At 40.2% G+C, this 18,657-nt stretch overlaps 1 protein-coding gene across 4 annotated transcripts in view; it reads right to left on the reverse strand.

Moving 5' to 3' along the window:
- Nucleotides 1–4,579: 4,579 nt before the first annotated feature.
- The window catches only part of PLCH2 (phospholipase C eta 2), a 98,392-nt gene continuing 84,314 nt past the window's right edge, over nt 4,580–18,657 (reverse strand). Inside the window, exons 20-24 of one of the 4 annotated variants that reach the window (XM_074893118.1) lie at nt 17,873–17,952; nt 9,873–10,932; nt 7,327–7,356; nt 6,332–6,356; nt 6,009–6,223 (exon numbers count right to left, since the gene is read on the reverse strand). In XM_074893118.1, the coding sequence (XP_074749219.1) occupies nt 7,346–7,356; nt 9,873–10,932; nt 17,873–17,952 (1,151 nt within the window). In that variant the 3' untranslated portion in view covers nt 6,009–6,223; nt 6,332–6,356; nt 7,327–7,345. Of the gene's footprint in view, nt 6,360–7,326; nt 7,357–9,872; nt 10,933–17,872; nt 17,953–18,657 lie in introns of all 4 variants that reach the window. The other 3 variants (XM_074893119.1, XM_074893117.1, XM_074893116.1) reach the window with 3 other exon arrangements.

Below are 18,657 nucleotides of genomic sequence, written 5' to 3' on the forward strand. Positions count from 1 at the left end.
AAACTAGTACAACTCATCCTGCAGAGGAGTTGGAACGTGTCCACACTTAAGTAAAAAACAAAAATGTACTCCCTGCTTGACTTTAAGCACTTTTCAAGATGGAAAACTCTCCAGCAGCTTGCACATCTTGGCCTTCTTCCCTAAGCTTTTTCTATACGTGTCACTGAGTAAATCAACTAAACATCAACACAGCTTGCCTCCTGCAGAGTCAAAACTTGCTTGCATTTCAATAAAAAATGCTTAGAAGACTGCATTTGGTGAAGCTTGCCCTAACAGAGTTCAAGGGCTTGACTCATAGCTCACTGCAATTAAGGGGAGTCCTTAGATCACTTTTAATGTGCTTCAGACCCCAGATGGTGTAAATCATTCTTGCGGTATAAATTATGGCAAGATGCTAAGATATGTTATAAACTATAATTATATCCTCTCCATAGGACAAAACAGAAAAAGAATCCAGAAAAATGTATTCACCTTGGAGTTCTCTCAGAGGCTTTGGCACGTTTACAGGTCCATTTCCAGGTGGTCTTTCATAGTTTGAATGTGATTTGTTCATCACATTCTCACCTGATAGCAATGCCCTAGAGATTCTGGCAAAGGCCTGCATGCAGGGGGAAGTTAGCACAAGTCAGATAAGCTGAGGTTTCCAGCTGCTTTTCATGAATATTTTCTAGGCTTTAAAAAGATGCACATTATGGTATGTGATTTTTCACAGCTGGCAGCTAACAAGGGCTGATAAGCTCAACTATAAGCAGCTGAAAGCATCTCAGCACAGGCAAAAACAGTTTTTAAAAATACAATCAAATGTTCATCATCAGTGTTCTTAAACACTAAGTTGGATGAATACAGACCATAAACCCCAAGTCCAGCCATCTATAATACACTGCTTGTAATTTGAAAACTTTGGACTTCTAATCTTACAGTTTAATGAACTGAAAAACGCATACAAGGGTCTGAGGCCTCAGAGGAAGAGTTCTGGGGAAGGGAATACACTTGCTGTCTCTGGACAGCCAGCAGGAGTAGACAGAAAAGGGGCTTTCTTTAGGCAGCGTTATCGACGGGACTGACGGGCGAGGTACAGCCAAGGAGGTGTTCTCCCACGTTAGCAGCACCCCATAGCCACGCTGCCCCTCTCGCTCTCCTCACTCAGCAGTTTCATTCCCAGACTATCAGACCTGTCTCCGTAGCTTTCCAGTCAGTCACTGACCTTCCTGAAGAATAATGATTTCAACTGCCTTTCTGAATTCCTTCACTCCTGCAGGAAGGGGTTTGTTCCGTTGCACATCCTGAATGGAGCACACGAACAGTCGTGCTGTACTAGCAAGTGCCTCCGGCCAAGACCTGGATGCCTTCTGTGGACTCCTAAGTCTGCTGCATGTGTGATTCTAGTAAAAATTTAGAGCTCCTCATGGCAAGCAGCGATTACCACAGAGCGGATGTTACTACCTTAGCAGATGGTACGTGCTGGCCACTGCGGTTTCACGCTCAACCTATGTCTACATTGTATCTGCCTGCAATTTCACATGGAGGAGGGAGAATTCGCTTTTTCATCTTGATTATCATATGAATGGTAGAGAAGATCATCAAGAGAGCAAGAGCAGTGAGGCATTCGTAAAATGAAAATCAGTGCTGCTTGGAACCTCAGCTCCAGACTCCCTCCACTGTTAGCAAATCTTTAATGCTTTCCTTACCATTTTAGATAGCACCCTGTCTGCTGAGAAGATCTGAATAAGCAATTTCCCTCTTCCCCGATGAAGACTGGATGAACGAAGAGCAAAACTGCTTAGTAAGCTTCTGCTACTCAACAGTGTAGGTACCACGAAATAAATTCCATTCCTAGGAATAAATGGACACATCATGAATGGTCTTATGTAGTGTAACAAAACAAGCTGTGAAGGTAGTTACTATTAATTTGGAAGCAGAAGGGAAAAATTCACATTTACTCTACTAAGTTAAATCCACTGGTTTTTAAAAATTTGAACAAAGATAAACGTTTTGAAGCGCTACATGATATACTGCCTCCTGTGAGGTGCATTAATTTAACAAGTATTGCTTAATCAATTAAAGATAAAAATAATCCGCTTGTGAAAGTTGGTCTTTGACAAGACACAAATAGGCCTTTTAAACATTAACTTTCTAAAGCTGTCAAGTCACATGTACTTTCCTGCTTTCAAGATAAAAAAGCAGCAACTCCCTGCAGCTCTTCAGCCAAAAACTGAAGTATTACAGAGTGACTTTTCGTCTAGAGAATGTTAATGAAATTTGCTTTGTGTTAAGACACAATGTGAGACTAATCTTGGCAGATCACACATTCTGCTGCTGATTTACCTTTTTTTCCTTCAGAGACTGCAGTGATACTGTAGGGTTACTTCAGTGCATGTTCCAAACCTTTGTTGCACAAAACTCAAGGGCCTCTCATCCAAATTATGAAGACAAGCAATGCAGATCTGAGCCAGGATGGAAAACTGAGAGAATATTTTTAGACAGAACATACTGAAGACCATTTGAAAAGATTTAATCAGAGAATTTAATCCCTCCCAGTTTCCATCTCCATGTCATGATGATATCATTAACTACAGTTAGCCTTACATTTTGATATCTCAGAGTTTAAATGCTTGTGGCCAAATGATACTAAAATCAGAAACCAAGAACTCCTTTCTAGCCCTGCAATCCACAAGTAAGCTGATGACCCTTCCAGGAGAGAGTATGAACTAAGTAACACACATTTTCACTGTGCACTTTGCTGGGACAGGAAGAGAAGAGATTTTTGAATGAGATGGGTGAAGAGTAAATTTTTGCTGCAGTATTTTCAGCCAGACTTTAAACAACCTCAGTGATGAAACAGGGCTATCTATCTTGGAGAGCTGTAACAGAATAGATTAGGTCCTTGGATTATGTCTGTTTGGTTACTAACTACGAGTTCCCCTAGAATTCCCATCTACAGCCATCACTGGCTGCCAACCAAAGGCATTGCTTCAGAACAAGCCCTGTGCCGTGTATCACCCAACAACAGAATGCCAGTCTCTACCAATGCTTGCACGTGTTTTGGTGGACCTGAGAAAATCTGAGCTGGATCTGAAATGGCTATCACTCTGAAACAGAGTAAAATTAGATGTTATCCACTAAGGAATTCTTAAAACAAGGCAGATAGAATTAACCATGTTTATACACCACAAACCTCTAGACAGCATAGAAAAAGTATTATGTTACAGCTAAAGAGTCAATAGCTGGAAGGTTAAATATGTTTATTTTAGTAGTGTAAGGTGGTTTTACAAACAAATTTTTAGATTTTGCAGTATACACAAAAGAATCATTACATAAAAAAGCAAAATATCCTCTCAATAATAGGGACTCTATGCAGACTGAAATAAAATTAAACCTCTGTTTCTCTTTAAAATGCATCTCAGTAAACATTCTTCTCCATCACTGATAAAATGTACATCTATAATAAATGACATAATAATTGGGGGGATGGGACGACATCCCTAAAAATAAAAAGTAAAAAAAATGGGGAGGAAAAATTATTATGTTTAGGCTGGTATTTAATTCTAAATATGTCCATCTAAAAAAATTAAATATCTCTTTTTTTTAAAACATATCATTGAAAATTTTGCATGGCAGTGCAATACAGAAATAGTAAAATTCATCCAAAAAGTGCTATGTACAGCAGCATTGTTAAAATACCATAAAGAAGGGAGGGTGCTGTTTTCAAGAAAAGACTAGCATGCTTTTTAGCCATTTCTGAATTAAAGTCAGGAGATATTTCCTGTCTATTTTTAGTAATTCCCTTCTCTCTCCTGTCTCATTCCCACAGATGATGTTTTGAGACGAGGAACAGTCACAGTTCAGTTTAAGTGTGTGCATGTGTACATATATGTGCAGATGTATGTTTGCATACACACAGATGTATATATATATTTATATATATAAACAAGCTTGGTTTAAAAAAGCATTGCTTTGGAACATAGTGAGAGCTCTTCTTCAAAGAGTGAGACAATACGGATTTTCACTAAAATAAACAGGTCCATGACGGAAGATGGACTTTATCTATGACATTATTAATTCATGAAACAATCACACTGCAATTTTGAGTATTTCCCAGAGAAGACACCTTCAGAAGCCTCAAACTCTTCCAAAAAATAAAACAGAAGGAGCATGATTTTAAATCTAGCCTCTTTTCATGGATCCACAATTTGTAAGAGCAAAATTTACCTTAGCTGTCGTTAACATCACATAGATGTTTACCTATTATAAGAAGCAATTGCAGAAATTAGTAAAGAACGTGAGATCTGCACAGAGTAAACTGCAAATGCAAGAAGTGGTCACATACAAAAGAGGCCAAATTTGAGACTGGAAAAAGTGTAATTAAAAAAAAAAAGGAGGTCAGATCATTAGGACTGTAAAAATATAAGTCTTCGATTTCACTTGTTATATTTCCACAAACTGCTGACAAATTTAACACTTATCTATTTTTTTGGAGTCATGATAGAAGTACCCTTACAATCAAGGGAAGGCCAGGAAGCACTAAGCCATGTGAGGATATTTGGTGCCTCTCAGGTCCCTCTGTTTTGACAGGAATGTAAACATTGCCTTATTCAGTGCTCCCCAGAATTACAGTTTCAGCATAAAGAAGACTTCTGTGTCAGCGTTATAATCAGTTTGGTTCTTAGGCTGGGGTGTAAACACGGCAGGAGAAGCTATATCCATACAAACTGCTTTTGCGACGCTGCAGGCTCCCTCTGGATTTCCCCTCTCCTCGATGGGGCTCCCGCTGAGCTGGCCCAGGCTCTGCAGCCGCTGTCTCTCCTGAGCTTGCTTAGCCCTGTTGGCAATGTACCGCACCCGGCTCTGACTGCGAGATGAAGACCTGCGAAGGAGTCCCAGGCTCTCCCCTTCCTCTTCAGATTCAGTTGGATCAAGACTGATAGGGGAAGTGATATCGTTTTCCTGCTGAAAGGCTGTCAGCTTCTTCAGCTGCTCTGTCAGTTCGTCCTGGGGTTTGCCTGAGGATCTCAGGCCTGAAGAGCGGCGCTGCTCCCGCATTGAGCGAGTGACAAAACTCCTGCTGATGCTACGGTATTTGCTTTCAAAAGTGCACACAATATCATCAGAGGTAAGGTCTCCAAGACTCTTGGATTTTGCCTGGTTATTCCCAACCATATCGTGTGATTTGGATTTGTTAGAAGACTGTCTGAGACTTTCTATGTACAGCCTGCTCCAGGTGTGCCTTCTAGGAATGGATGAGAATGCATCTTGAGGGCTCCTGGCAAGAGGACGGGGGCACAATTCATCTGCTGGCAGCTGGCCAGACCTCAGGTTAGGATTGGATTTGCTCTTGCTCACCATTGGCATCTCGTTACAGGATGTTGTAGCAGATCGGGGGCGCATACCCTTTCTTATGGTGAGGGGCTCAAAATTGTCATGACGGATGCCAAGATCTGGGAGGCTTTTGCGAGCCAGATTGGGTAGAGAGAGATCTATCACAGTGTCATTGGAGGACATGCTGGAAGAGGAAGACATGCTGTCACGATGGTTGCTGCAATCTAGCTTGCTCCAGATCCGGTCATTAACAGTGGCATCAAAGTATACTTCTGCTGCTGGAGACAGGCTACTAGGAATTTTTATTAAGGCTGAGGAGTCTGTCATCTTCAGTCCTTCGCTCTTTGACCTTCTTACTAACATGTAAGAGCTCGTCTGAGAAACAGAAACAGGTAGAGCCTGTGCAGCCTGGGCTTTCTGGAAAGTATCTGGGGGCAAAGTGGTCTGTGTACTGTTAATCACGTTGGTTTGCTGCAGTAGAACAGCTGCTGCACCAAGTTTTTGCCCTTTGGATTCAACGGTGCTTTTCATGTCTCTTAATACCTGACCTGGTTGGTCCCTTTGCTGCTGGCAGTTTTCAGCAGGTTGGCCGGCAGCGTTACCTGCTGCCACCACCAGCCAGGCTTCCTGAGGCTGCACTGCCAACCCGTGCTGCTCTTCAGCTCTACTGCCCACCTGTGTCCAACCGTTTGCTTCTTTGAGACATCCTGCCATGCTTGTCCTCTCATCTTCTTGGACTACTAAACTTGTGTCAGCTGCTCTTGTGGCTACCTGCACTTGGTCTTCTGCAGCCAGGTTTGTTCTTTGTTCTTTAGTGAGTAGAGATTCTTGAGGCTGGGTGGATGTGCTGCTTACTTCTGATCGAGATTCAGTGGAATGATCAGACACAGACCCTTCTTCAGAATCACTGTAAGGAGTAATGGGCAGAGGGAAGAAAAGGCTGGCATGATGGTTTTCATTGGCAATAACAGGCTCTTCAGTGATAGTTTCTAGGCTGCATAAAGAAGTGACTGACCTCTGTATTGAGAAATGGCAGACATCTACTTGGGAGACATGAAAAGATAGGAAAAAGAAAGAAACAAGAAAAACAGAGATACAGGGTTAATTAGCTATTACAAACTGCAGTTTAGCTGAAGATTTATTCTTTATGTGTTATCATTTTGTTTTTAAGGTAGTAGTCACATATATTAATCATGATTTTTAAAATAACTCATGATTTCAAACACCTGCCTAAAGGCAACAAAAAATTCCGCTCATTCAGTTTTAGCTGGCCAACAGCCCTGCTGTTTTCAAAAAATCTCAGTCCATGCATAGTGGCACCATATTACTTTTCTGATTATCTTATTCAACAACAATTGTACCCATCAATTTCTTTGTGTCCTCTCTCATAAACTAACTCTTCTTCCTCTACTGTCCAGCACCACTTGAATTGCTCTTTTCCTTCCTTCCAGCACTCAAACACGTCAGTGTATCAGATCATAACCAGACTACGTGTAATAATCAGAACATGCCCCACCAACAGCTATGATCCCAAGGATCAACTGCTCAGAAGAGAAGCAGCACAGGGCTTCTGGAGCAGATTATAAATAAAATGATCTGTATGCACACAGTGGGATGTAGTCAACGTGCTTTTTAAAAATAAAATAAAAACTTTAAACAGACTAACCTTGTTTTCCTAAAACGTGTTATTTCTTTTTCAAAAAACAATATACCAGTCTGACAGTACAATCCTGAAGAACCACTACAGCCACCAAGTACCTGAAGAAAATGCTCCATCCTTTTGCAATGTTTACAACCTGTACCCTAAGAGCCAAAGCAACCATGCCAAAAAGACTTTCCCACATCTCCAAACCACAACGCAGACATGCATTCGAGAGCTAGCAAAGCACCACTGAGCAAGACAACAAACTTAAGAATCTAGGAGCAGATAATTATAAGACAAGAAACAAACAAAAACCAGGACCACAGGCAACAAGGTGCTTGAATCAGTGACACTCAGTAGACAGTTACCTTTGACTTGCTTGTCCTTTCAGTTCTTAACTAAGGAGAGAGAGTGTGCATGTGGAATAATAGGACAGAACAGAGGAAAAATCCAGTTAATGTAGGGAAGGCAGGTACAGATAATGGGATAAATAAGTGCTGAGGGAGGGATGGGAAACACAGAAATATTCACACATTTTTGTAGGATCCTAAGAATTTCCGACCAACCAGAGCACTCAATGGAGTCCATAAATGGACACATATTAAGTCCATTGTTTTGTTGTAGAACAATAAAAAGCAATTTTTGCTATTGTTCAAGAAATGCACTCCACTGGATGGGGAATGGAAGCTAGCTTCCTCTTCTCCAAAGCCCTCTGCTAATGCCATGGAAAAAAATCATCTGCAATACCAAAAAATGTCAAGGAAAGATTGGGCCTTTGCCTTCGGCACCAGTATTTCCCATCCAGCCTAGGGACAAGAAGCTTAACAATGGGGACAGCTGTTTGGTGGCCTGTACCACATTAGTTGGGAGGGTTAAAAGGGAAGAAGGCACACAGGCCCAAAAGCAAAATCCACCATTCACAACACAGATTTGCAGTATCTGGAGGAGTATCGGGAGGAGTCCAGAGCTGCTCAGATCACTGAGCTCCTTCTCCCCATCCAGGTTAGGCCATCAGCATAGATTAAGGCACACTTATAAGGCAAAATACTGGAAACTGTAATGCCGTTGCCATAAAGGGGACAACTAGAGACTATAGTTTCCTGTCTCATCCTTGTGGCACTTCCCATCAACAGAATGTTAATTAGGAAATGCAGCCATATTAGGCTAACGTTATTGGTTTCCTTGGTTTCTTGGCCCAAGGCACTAAAATAGCAGGCAGATGGGGAAAGCATGCTGTTTGTGCAACCATAGTGTTTGTCACTGGATCATCATCATCCAGTCCAAGTGACTACTTCACCATTTTAAAGGTTTGCTGATTCCATGCTTGAGAAGTCAGATGGATTTAATCAAATTTCAAGCATATCACAATATTTATTTAGTGACTTGGGGGGCTGGCGGGGGAGCTGGCACTGATAATGGGAAATGGTTTCATATGTCACACTACTCAGAGCTTATGAAAAGCCTAATGCCAATAATTTAGGCATAGAAAGAGTTCTGCTGCTTTGGATTAACTTCAAGTCATGGGAACCAGCAAACTTCTCCCCTCCCCCTTCCCATTGTCCTGTATTTTCCTAAAAGCTCAAAGCAGAGATAGGAAAAAATATGTAAAAAAAAGAATTTAAAAAGAGAAATAAATCGCAGACACCCAACCAGAATAAATTGATTAAACAAATAGAATATTTTAAATTTCTGTATGAGGCTTTCAAATAAGCCCACTATAGATGGGCAATCAGAATCTATTACTAAAAAAGGGAGCACATCTTAAGAAGCACCAAAGTCACTTAACTGTTCCTGAAAATGTAACCATCAATGTCCAAATTCCTTGGACAATTAAGAGGGAGGGGGAGGGACTTGAAGAGAAGCTCTTGTAGTCATAGGCAAAGGCTGTCTCTTCACAATTCTATGAAACAGAGAAAATCTTGTCGAAATATCTTTCCTTCCCTCTCCTCCCTGCCAAATCAGGGGAAAAAAAAAAAAAAAAAGCCAGTTTCCTTATTAAAATATTTATCTTGATCGCCTCTGTTCTCATTTTCTATCTTTACACACATATAGTTCGTGAGCAGACACAGTTGTGTGATCCCAGAGACCACGTGCATGTTTCTGGCTGTGGCTCAAGCAGCCTTCCTTTAAATGGACACATTCTACTTTGCAGTTGGGAAATGCTAACAGGCCACCTAGCTTGGCTGATGTCAAGTAACATCAGATCACACACCTTGCTTCTTTAGATTATGCAACTGTGCCCTCAGGTTCCAGTCAAATCATATACATAACATTAAGCACATCTATAATGTTTGCATACTGGGGATGTATGCATTTAGGACCAGAATGGTCTGCTATGTTGTAAAATGTGATCTCCTGAATAACCCAGACCAGAGAACTCCATCTGGTAATCCCTGAACCAATGGCAGTGATTCTGCAAGTTCTCTGAGGAAGGAACTGGTTTTATTAGTAGCAGAGTGCACATTAGATATCATTTCTGATGTGGTTATCCCTCAGTGAAGCACAACTACCACTAATGGAAATATTGTTTGTTAATATGAGTTTCCCATATTCAATCTCTATTTAATGCTCTGGTTTGGATCTTAAAATTTACTTAGTATCATACCACATTCACTAAAAAAACCCAAGGAGACAAAAAACCCTGAACAAACAATCCAAACATCCATGGACTATTGACAGCTTTACTACTGCAGATGGTTAGCTAGGCATGGAAAGGACTAATCTACACCAGACACATCTAAAAAATAAAATAAAAATATTTATGCAGACTTTTTTTCTGTCATTGCCAAAAATAAAGAAAAAGAGCTCTTGATAGCAAAACAACATACAGGAGCTTCTAAGTAAAGATGCTATGCAGAAGCTGAGACAATGATGTGATCTAAGGTGGAGAAGGGTGAAGAAAATCTGGTCTTACCAGTAAAGAATATAGGGGATTTACTTCGAATTTCCTCCAATTTTTGAACGAACAAGGCATTCATTTCCCTCTGTAGGGTGCCCACTTGCCTTCGAGAAGTTTCAGACCAGAGCTTGGGGAATTCTGGGCTTCCAAGGCTTTCTAGACTGCTGGAGTTGGAGGATATAGAGCCATTGCTGGCTGCCACCAAGTTGACAGTGCTTCCATACTTGCCACCTGATTGGCACTGCCACCGCTGCCGGGAATGAGCCTTTATTCCGTGACATTTAGATTCAACATTTTTCTTCCCTGGGGTCACAAAAGACTGGGTGGTCCTTGTTAGATCATCAGCAGTTCCAGGGCTGCTGCAAGACTGCGCATCTGATTGCCGCCTGGGCTGACCTTTAACACCCCAGGTTTTTAGCTCTAACCTCTCTTCTCCAGTTATACTGCTATACTGCTCATGGTGAAGTACATCTTTAGCAAGAGGCCTGGTAGGATGGTCGCTCCACTTGCATTCTAGATCTGGGCTTTCTTTGGAACCAATCATGCATTTCATGCAATTGGTGGCCACTCCAATCCTACCAGAGCTGTTGATGGCACAGCGTGCAAAGACGCTTTGCTTCTCGCTCTGGTGCTCCTGAAGCCGGACCCTGTTAGACCTCCGTAGGGGTTCACTGAAAGCAGCACCCCCTCGAGCACAACTTGGGCTTTTGGCTTTACGAGAACTATGGGCCTTACCTTTCAACCCCTTGCCATGTACCTCCCCACTGGCACCATCTCGGGGAGCTGGTGACAGAGAAGCACTTTCTGGTTCTTGCTCAAAGCGAGGCTGTGAGGCAGCTTCCACTTCGCGGTCTTCAGCAGCCCCTTCAGAGCTGTTGTCTTTTGTGTCAAAAGCAATTTCAGGAAAGCCCTTCTTGTTCTTCTTCTGGCTTTTGGTGGGTGCACTGGCTGTCCGCCTCAAGATGTGGCTGCTAAAGGAATGTTTGCGATGGAGCTGACCAGCAGCATGACTGTCCAGAGAGGCCTGCTTTGGATTTCTGAGAAACAGGCCTTTTAGACCTAGAGCTTGTTTGGCCTGGAAAATTAAAAAAAAGAAAAAAAAAAAAAGAAAAAAAAAAAAGAAGTCCTTAATAGAAAATGCAAATTTCTTCCTTTGGGCACAGGAACTCATGTACAAATGACCAGTTCACATATGCACGCCCATACAGAGTCTCCTGCCATATTCCTATCATCAGCATGAGAACTAAACCAGAAATAGGACAGAGATTAAAAATTAAAAAAATCAGTAACAGCAGCTTTGCAAAATTTCACATCTTTTTTGCTCAACTATGTTCTTATATAAAATTTTCCAGCCAGGCTTATCTCTGTATTTGTCATCATATTATCATCATTTGTCATCATTTATTTACTAGCATATAGCTACTTACAACATAAACATAATTATTAGATATTGAAAAGAAAAAGTAAGAAAAAAAGGAAATACTTCAGCCTACAGTGATCTAATTCTGAAAGCTGAAGAGTTTCTCAGTGTGTGTTAAAAGCCACAAAGCTTGAGGTATTCATAATGCCACACATTTCAGACTCTTTAAATTCAGAGTGCTTCCTTTTTAGCAAGACAGCTTTCTGGGGTTTTGTTGTTTGGTTTTGGTTTTTTTAAACACAAAGCTCCTGAGGTATGGGTCAGTTTTCCAACACAATATGCACATTTAAAACAATTCTGTCCCAGCAGTTCAATGACATGGATATACTGCAGAACCTGGAGAAGGCACAGGAAATCAGTTCACTACAGCAATCTGAGGGTAAGTGGAGACTTGCAGATTTGTTGCAAACGTCTTTTCTTTAAAGAAAAAGTTTCTTGGAAATGAACATAAATCTACTCCTGAGCATTTATGTTATAATTATACAAAATGTAAATCCACCCCCAGCCCCCCCTTAAGCTGAGATACAAGTCTCCTAGATTCCCCAAGTCATCAACTAGAACAGCAGTACTTCTCCAAGGGCAACATGGAAGAGTTAAAACAGGTTCTGGCTCTGAACCACCTCTGAGAGGACCACCACAGATCATAGAGGGAGAGCACAGGGACCAGCTTTCTAATCTGGGCACCCAAAGCATACGGATTTAAAGTATGTGGTGTAAATGCTTCCTCTGAATGGCCACGGAGGAATTAGTACAACCCAGCTTCTGCACCGTGAATTCACAATCTAGCAAACTGCGCTCTACTAGGAAATCCTGAACAAGGCTTCTGCATCACACCGTAAGAAAAATAAAGCAAGAAATGCTGCAAGCTTCTGTTATCTTGAAGTGTCATTACTAGCTTTGGGGCCTTGCCCAAGTTCAGTCCAGCTGGAAAATGCAGTAGTTAAAAAAAAAATAAAGTAAGCACATTTTTCAATAAAATAGATCACCTGTAATTTTGTAGACTTAAACACATTAGGACTGGGGGAATGAGAATTGCTAGTGATTTCAATTAAATTGGAAACATAGAGCTGAATTATCTGCCTTGTGCAGAACATACTTGGGCAGAACTGGATATCAGATGCTGTCAAACCTAATTTTTCCTGTCTCAAACTGGAGATGGTGACTAGCACTCATACTTTAGACAAGAAATCTGTGGCATGGAACAGAGGTCGCAGCTCTGGAAGAAAACTGAATGCACTGAGTAAATAAACAGCACAAACAGAAAAAAAAAAAAACAAACCACAAAATAAGCTATAGAAATGTTGGTTATTTAAAAAAGTTAATTTAAAGTAAGTTTGATTTTACTTGTCATACTACATGAGGTGGTTACAGAATTTAGCTCATAGTGACCTCTTAAGCTAAAGAGTATTCTTGACTTAAACCAGATAATAATAAATCAGATGTTCAAATGGAGATTTACATTCTATAGGAAGTGTTGGGAAATGAAGAGTGGATGTAAGAATATTGGGTTTTTTCAGTATAAAGCAGATCTACACTTCAGTTGAATTAAGCACTGTCATGAATAGCAGTTGAACTATATGCATGACAAATGATCATCAAATATTTCACTTTCTACCTGTGTGATTGCATTTGGTAATTTCCTACCATACAACACTCATCCAAAGACACTCATGTATGTTTCCATCACTGAAGAAACACACTATAAACAAGCGAAGTTAGTCAGGATGACAATACAGTACTTCATATATTTTAGTACTTATTCAAGCATTAAACATATATATTCACCATCATAAATCTCCCGCCATCATACAATTGATTTACATTTCAGTGAAACAGTTTCAGCATTCCTGTAAACATTCCAGGTGTACTTGCCAACTTTTAAAGCAAGAGGCTGACGCCTGACAAAGAGTATGTTGGTTTTGCTCTGTACATAGAGCCTCATACACATAAATCACTTCGAGAAAGAGGTATTTCCCTTCTAATCTACTTCTCCTCCTTTGTTCCCTTTATTTCCCAGTGAGATCAAACTCTCTTTAGTAGCTGTAGCGTAAAGAATGAATAAAAATAGAGTACATAAGCCTATGATTGAAACACATTGTAAGAAACCCATGATAAAATGTGACCAGCATCCATGCTTGGTGGCACTTGCTGTCAGTTCAATTTTTACACTGTGATGCCATGTGAGGCCACATTTCTGCAGTGCCAAACAATGGCACAGAAATGTCTCATTTAAATTACAGTGGTTTGTCTTTCACCCCAAAATATTTGAGTGCATGCTCACACATTTCAAATTTTGCTTTGTAGGTCTGAATGGATAGAAATTAGCTGCACTGTACAGTAAGCTTGCGTTAAAAGCTGCTTTTATTCTTAAGTGTCCTGCACAATCTGGCATACAGGATCAAGGTTTATTTGTCTGACACAAAGCCCAGTGAAAGCATTCAGAATATTAATTTTATAATTGAGTGAAGTTTAGTTACCACATGCCAAGATCCAGCGTGAGGAGATGTTTAGAAAGAGACCTAAAATGGCCTTTAAAAGTATATATAGATAAGGTAAAGAAGGCAGGGATTGATTTTTCCCATACAAGGCAAAGAAAATGTAATTTGAATCTTAATAAACCTTCTGTGAGAGCCAGACTATTGAATAGCCTGCTTAGATCATTGTGGATTCATTTTCACTAGAAAGCTTCAAAACTAGATTATGTATTTGTTAAGGAATGAAGTGAAAAAAACATTCTGTTCCAATGGAGACAAGTTGGCAAGTACATGAATTTATTGCTGTAAAAATCAGACCATATAAATATTTGCAAAACCCAGAAAAAATTGTCATACATACACACACACAAATAACATCCAACAAAAATAAAAGCAAAGCACTGATGGAATGGGTGACGCAGTGCAGGGCCCCAGGTATCATTCTAGCTTATTTGGTGCATCTTTGTTAAGCTAGCCACTCTTGCTTGAATCAGTGGAGTGATTCAAGAACCCAAAGACAAATTTGGTTAACTTAGAAATAAAAAGTTTTAAGAAAAAGGAAAACAAAAAAAGAGAGCCATTTTGACGGAGATCCAGAACATGTGCTTTCAGCTTCTAGTCCAGCTTTTACAGGGCTTTTTCATTCTTTAAAGCAGACTTGAAAAACAGCACAAGAGGCTTTCCCACAATTTAGCAAACAATTAACTATTAATGTTCTTTTCCATGTGAAAGAAGTGGTTTGTATTCTAGTACACCAGAGAAAAGACAGTAGAGGTAGAGACTCAAAGAGCAAAAGGGTGGGTATAGAAGGACTTTTATCCTGGATCTGCTTCATACATGGAGGGCTCTCTGGCTGATCAATGACCCAACAGAACTGACCAAGTCATTCCTTACATGAGTTGAAGAGCTTCAAAACGCTAATAAGGAAACATTGATGCTAATGAAGCAACTAGTTAGAGGCATGCAGGTGTGTGGTGGTGGTCACTACACCTCCCTGAGACAGGAGGGGGTACCTTCAAGGCGTCTAAAAATGCTCTGCTTCTAAAAGTAGACTTTTTTGACATAGAGAAGCCCACTGAAATTACAAACAGACAAAGTAAAGGCAAAATAACAGTGAGGGAGGATCTCAGAGATATGCACATCTAGAAAACCACAAGAAATTCTGCAATACATGAATAGACTACAGAAGAGACAGAGACAAAGAAAAGCGTCTCCAGGAAATAGTGCAATCTAAAAGAGATTTCAGTTAAACACAAGTTAAGGTGAAAAAAAAAAAAAAAAGTCTAAGACTCTGCTTTAGTAATACCAAGCTACTGAGCAGGTAGAATATCTACATTTAGAAAAAAGCCCCAAAAGGTTAATGCTTGCTTTAGAATATCTGGATTCATAAAGGATGGGTAAAACCAGGCTGATAACTGTGGTGATTTTGCTGCCCATAATTAAGAGAGGAGAAACAGAGGAATAACTCTAGTTTTAACAGAGCCCCATTAACTGACCAATCAAAGCAGAACATGATTCAGAGACCAAAACAAAAAGGGCTGTGTAATATTTGTTCCATGTTTTCAGTAGGTTTTATTAAAAATTATACATTTAAAACCAACACACACAAGCTGTCCTTCCAAATGCTTGTATTTTAATCACATCGCTGCACAGCACCAGCATCTTAACACCAGCAAATCCAAAGAGACTGCAGTGATAATGAGAAGCAATAAGGGATGTCTAGTGGACTTAGAACATGAAAACGGAATAAAGCAAATCAAAAACACAAATCAGTGCAGTAGATTGGAAGCTAGTGGATAAGGACAGGGAGGAGACACCATGATACACACGGGTCTTTCAGTTGTTTAAAACACCAAGAAAATCTAATGTTCTCAAAATAGCTGCCAAAGTTTAAACGGGCATGTTGCCCTACTACAAATTATAACTACCACCAGCCAGTTACTCATGAAGAATCCAGTAAGAGCAAATAATTATGAAAGGCTAGGTAAAAGTAAGGATGAAAAAAAGAGATAATGCCTTGCAATATTGCCAAAGAGGATTTGAGGTGACCTGGAAGTTGATGAGGTTAACTAATCAGTGATTAAGGCAGGCAGACCCAGTTTGTCTTTTATATAAAAATCCCATTTGCCAGTGGATACTAAGCTACAGACTTTGACTTCCAATGAAGGAGACTGAATTTTTGCTAACTTTACAATAGGACTGAAGAACGGTGCAGGGGACGTCACCTGAAAGTAGCAAACTGGAGCACCATGAATGCACACAACACTGGAAAGAGGAGAAGAATCTGCCTATTCTCCATCACTTTGACTAAGAACCGAACAGAAAAGAAGAACTTACAAAAAGAATGAGTAGGACTGGCCAGGGCAGTTGTCTTCTCTGCTGGATGCATATAGCAAAGAGACGCCTGCTTTCATTCAGCATAGGTGAGGGACACAGTCACTAACCAGATCAATCCAATTCCCACTGCCTCACGCCCAAGGCTGAGCTATCTGACTTTCTTGTTACAACAAGTTTGATAGAATTATTCAAGAGCAATAGATCTGAACACAGGAAGTCCAAAGAAGTTCATGACAAAATTTAAAGCTGTTTGAATCGGTGCCAAGTGTCTTACAGCAAGTGCCTGTAAGGTTACTGAGACAATGACATCCCTACCCACAGTCAAAACAGGCATGACTTATGTCCTATACAGTTCCCTTGAACCCAAAAATATAGTCAGAAAAGATCTTAGCATTGAAATGTTCAGCCTGCCATCACTTTTCCCTGAAGCCAGGGACTAAATGAGCTTTTCATCACGACCTGGGTGCTAACCTTTTATCTGTGAGAGGCCCTACAGTCCAAAATTAAACACTGCTCATCTGCTGTGCCCTGCTCAGGCCAACACCACCCACCTCTTTCACCTAAGTCTTCTAAAGTGTCTTGCTTAATAGAGCTAAATTCACAGAGATTCATAATGCCACCACAGGGAGTTTCAGGCAAGACCCCTACTCTTGTCAGGATGAAGCTGTACCTGCCTAAAGGTTTTGCATTAGACATCAAATAAAAAAAGTAGGAACTGAGCTAAAATGTCTAAAGTGACATTCTTTCCAGAAACAGCCCTTATTCCTATAAATACCAAACGAAGCTTTCCTGGGACTTATCTGTTTCATCCCACAAAAATTTGTATTTAAAATCTAGCAGTTTAAAAAGCTGCTTTTCTTTTTAAGAATTGCTTTAATTCCTCTTAGAGGAACAGCACCCCACGAAAAGGAACTCAGAATTCCCAGCCTATTCAATGCCGCCTCCTGCTGCCACGATGCTGATATTACAGCTTGCTGCAGAAAGCTCAGCCTGTCATTGCGATATAATCTGGTTCTGAGATTCTCGAAGCACTGTAATATACTTAGCTACCTGAATTTCATTGAAATTAATACTATAAAAGGAACTAAATCCAGTGCACTGCGAGGAGAGAAGCTCTCTCATTTTGAGCTGGCCTAGGAAAAATTTGAAGTTAGGGCTTTACTTTCAGCTTGGAGTTATTCACGTGAATTTAGATATAGCACCCAGATAGTTGTATTTTTCCTGCACGTGAAGCAAACACACTCTTAATAACAGATAAGAAGTGAAAATAAGTTCAACAACTATTACAAGGATCATCTTTCCTCTTCATTTTAAGTGCTATTATGGGAAAACCCCGAAGCAAATAATCCTTAAGAATTTAATTAAATTTAAAATATGAAAGCATCAGACAGACAGGGCCTTTATAGAATAAGCTTTGCAGGCAAAAGCACTTACAGTGCAGGTGTATAACCTTTTGTTCAGCAAGGTGCACTCACTGTATTGGACACAATCACACTTATTTATATAAATGTGTGTATGTTGGAATGAAATAACCTTCCCCTATGGCTCCCTCAAAAAGGCACTGCAAGAATCTCTTTTTATAACTTTCCTTATGATTTTCCTCTATCTCCATGTATATTTAGAAAGATCTCAGGCTACCATGACAATCACAGAGATGAAGTTTACTCTCACTGGACAAATACGTTAGCTTGGACCTTCACCCACGGGGCTTCCCTAGTGCGATACACAATCCTGTCAGTTCAGCACAAAAGCAAGCTGTAGCACGCTGCCCTGAAGGCACTCACCTTACCACAGATGTCATTAATAGCCACATGAACAAAGATGGATGCCTCTTCTATACCTTCCAGGTACACGTGTCGGTAACCTGAAACAGAGTGAACAAAGCTGACCAGGAGCTGAAACAGATGATAGGAAGAGCATCTAGAGACTTCCCTTTTGCAAACAGCAAAAGAAATTAAACAGTTTTTTTTCCCAGCTCCTCCCAGCAATAAGCATTCAGGCTTGTGCATCACCTAGCCACACTCAGTTATCTAAGAGCCACACCACTCTACAAACTAAACTGCCATTTCTTCATTCCCTTCTATTTTATAAAAAAGCTGTGTCCTGCCTTTTCCAATGCCCATTATTGCTGCTGTCAATCCATGACTTAAACTTGACTACATTCTCTCTTGGGGACTTACAGTCCATTATTAATACTGAAAACATTTCAACTACGTTCATTTTACTGAGACTGGATGTTTGCTTTCAATCCTAAACATAAACTTTTTTCTTTACTTTGGAAGAAAAATATACACAGAAGAAGCTTTAATGTGAAAGAAGACTGAGTTGAAAAGAGAAATAGGAAACTGACAGAAAATGGCATTTAATAACCTGAATCCCATCATTAGAATATGTAACTACCTCTTCTATAGTAAATTATTACTGACAGTAATAAGGCCAATCAAAACTCTACTGTCTTTCAAAAACTGGTGTGAAGAAAATGGAGGAGAAAGCAGTATGAGATAACAGGAGTAAAGATTCTATATGGTAGTCTTCCAAGCCCACAATATTTACCCATCCTGCTTAACAA

This window comes from Strix uralensis, chromosome 23 (genome assembly GCF_047716275.1).
Source record: "Strix uralensis isolate ZFMK-TIS-50842 chromosome 23, bStrUra1, whole genome shotgun sequence".
Lineage (NCBI taxonomy): Eukaryota > Metazoa > Chordata > Aves > Strigiformes > Strigidae > Strix > Strix uralensis.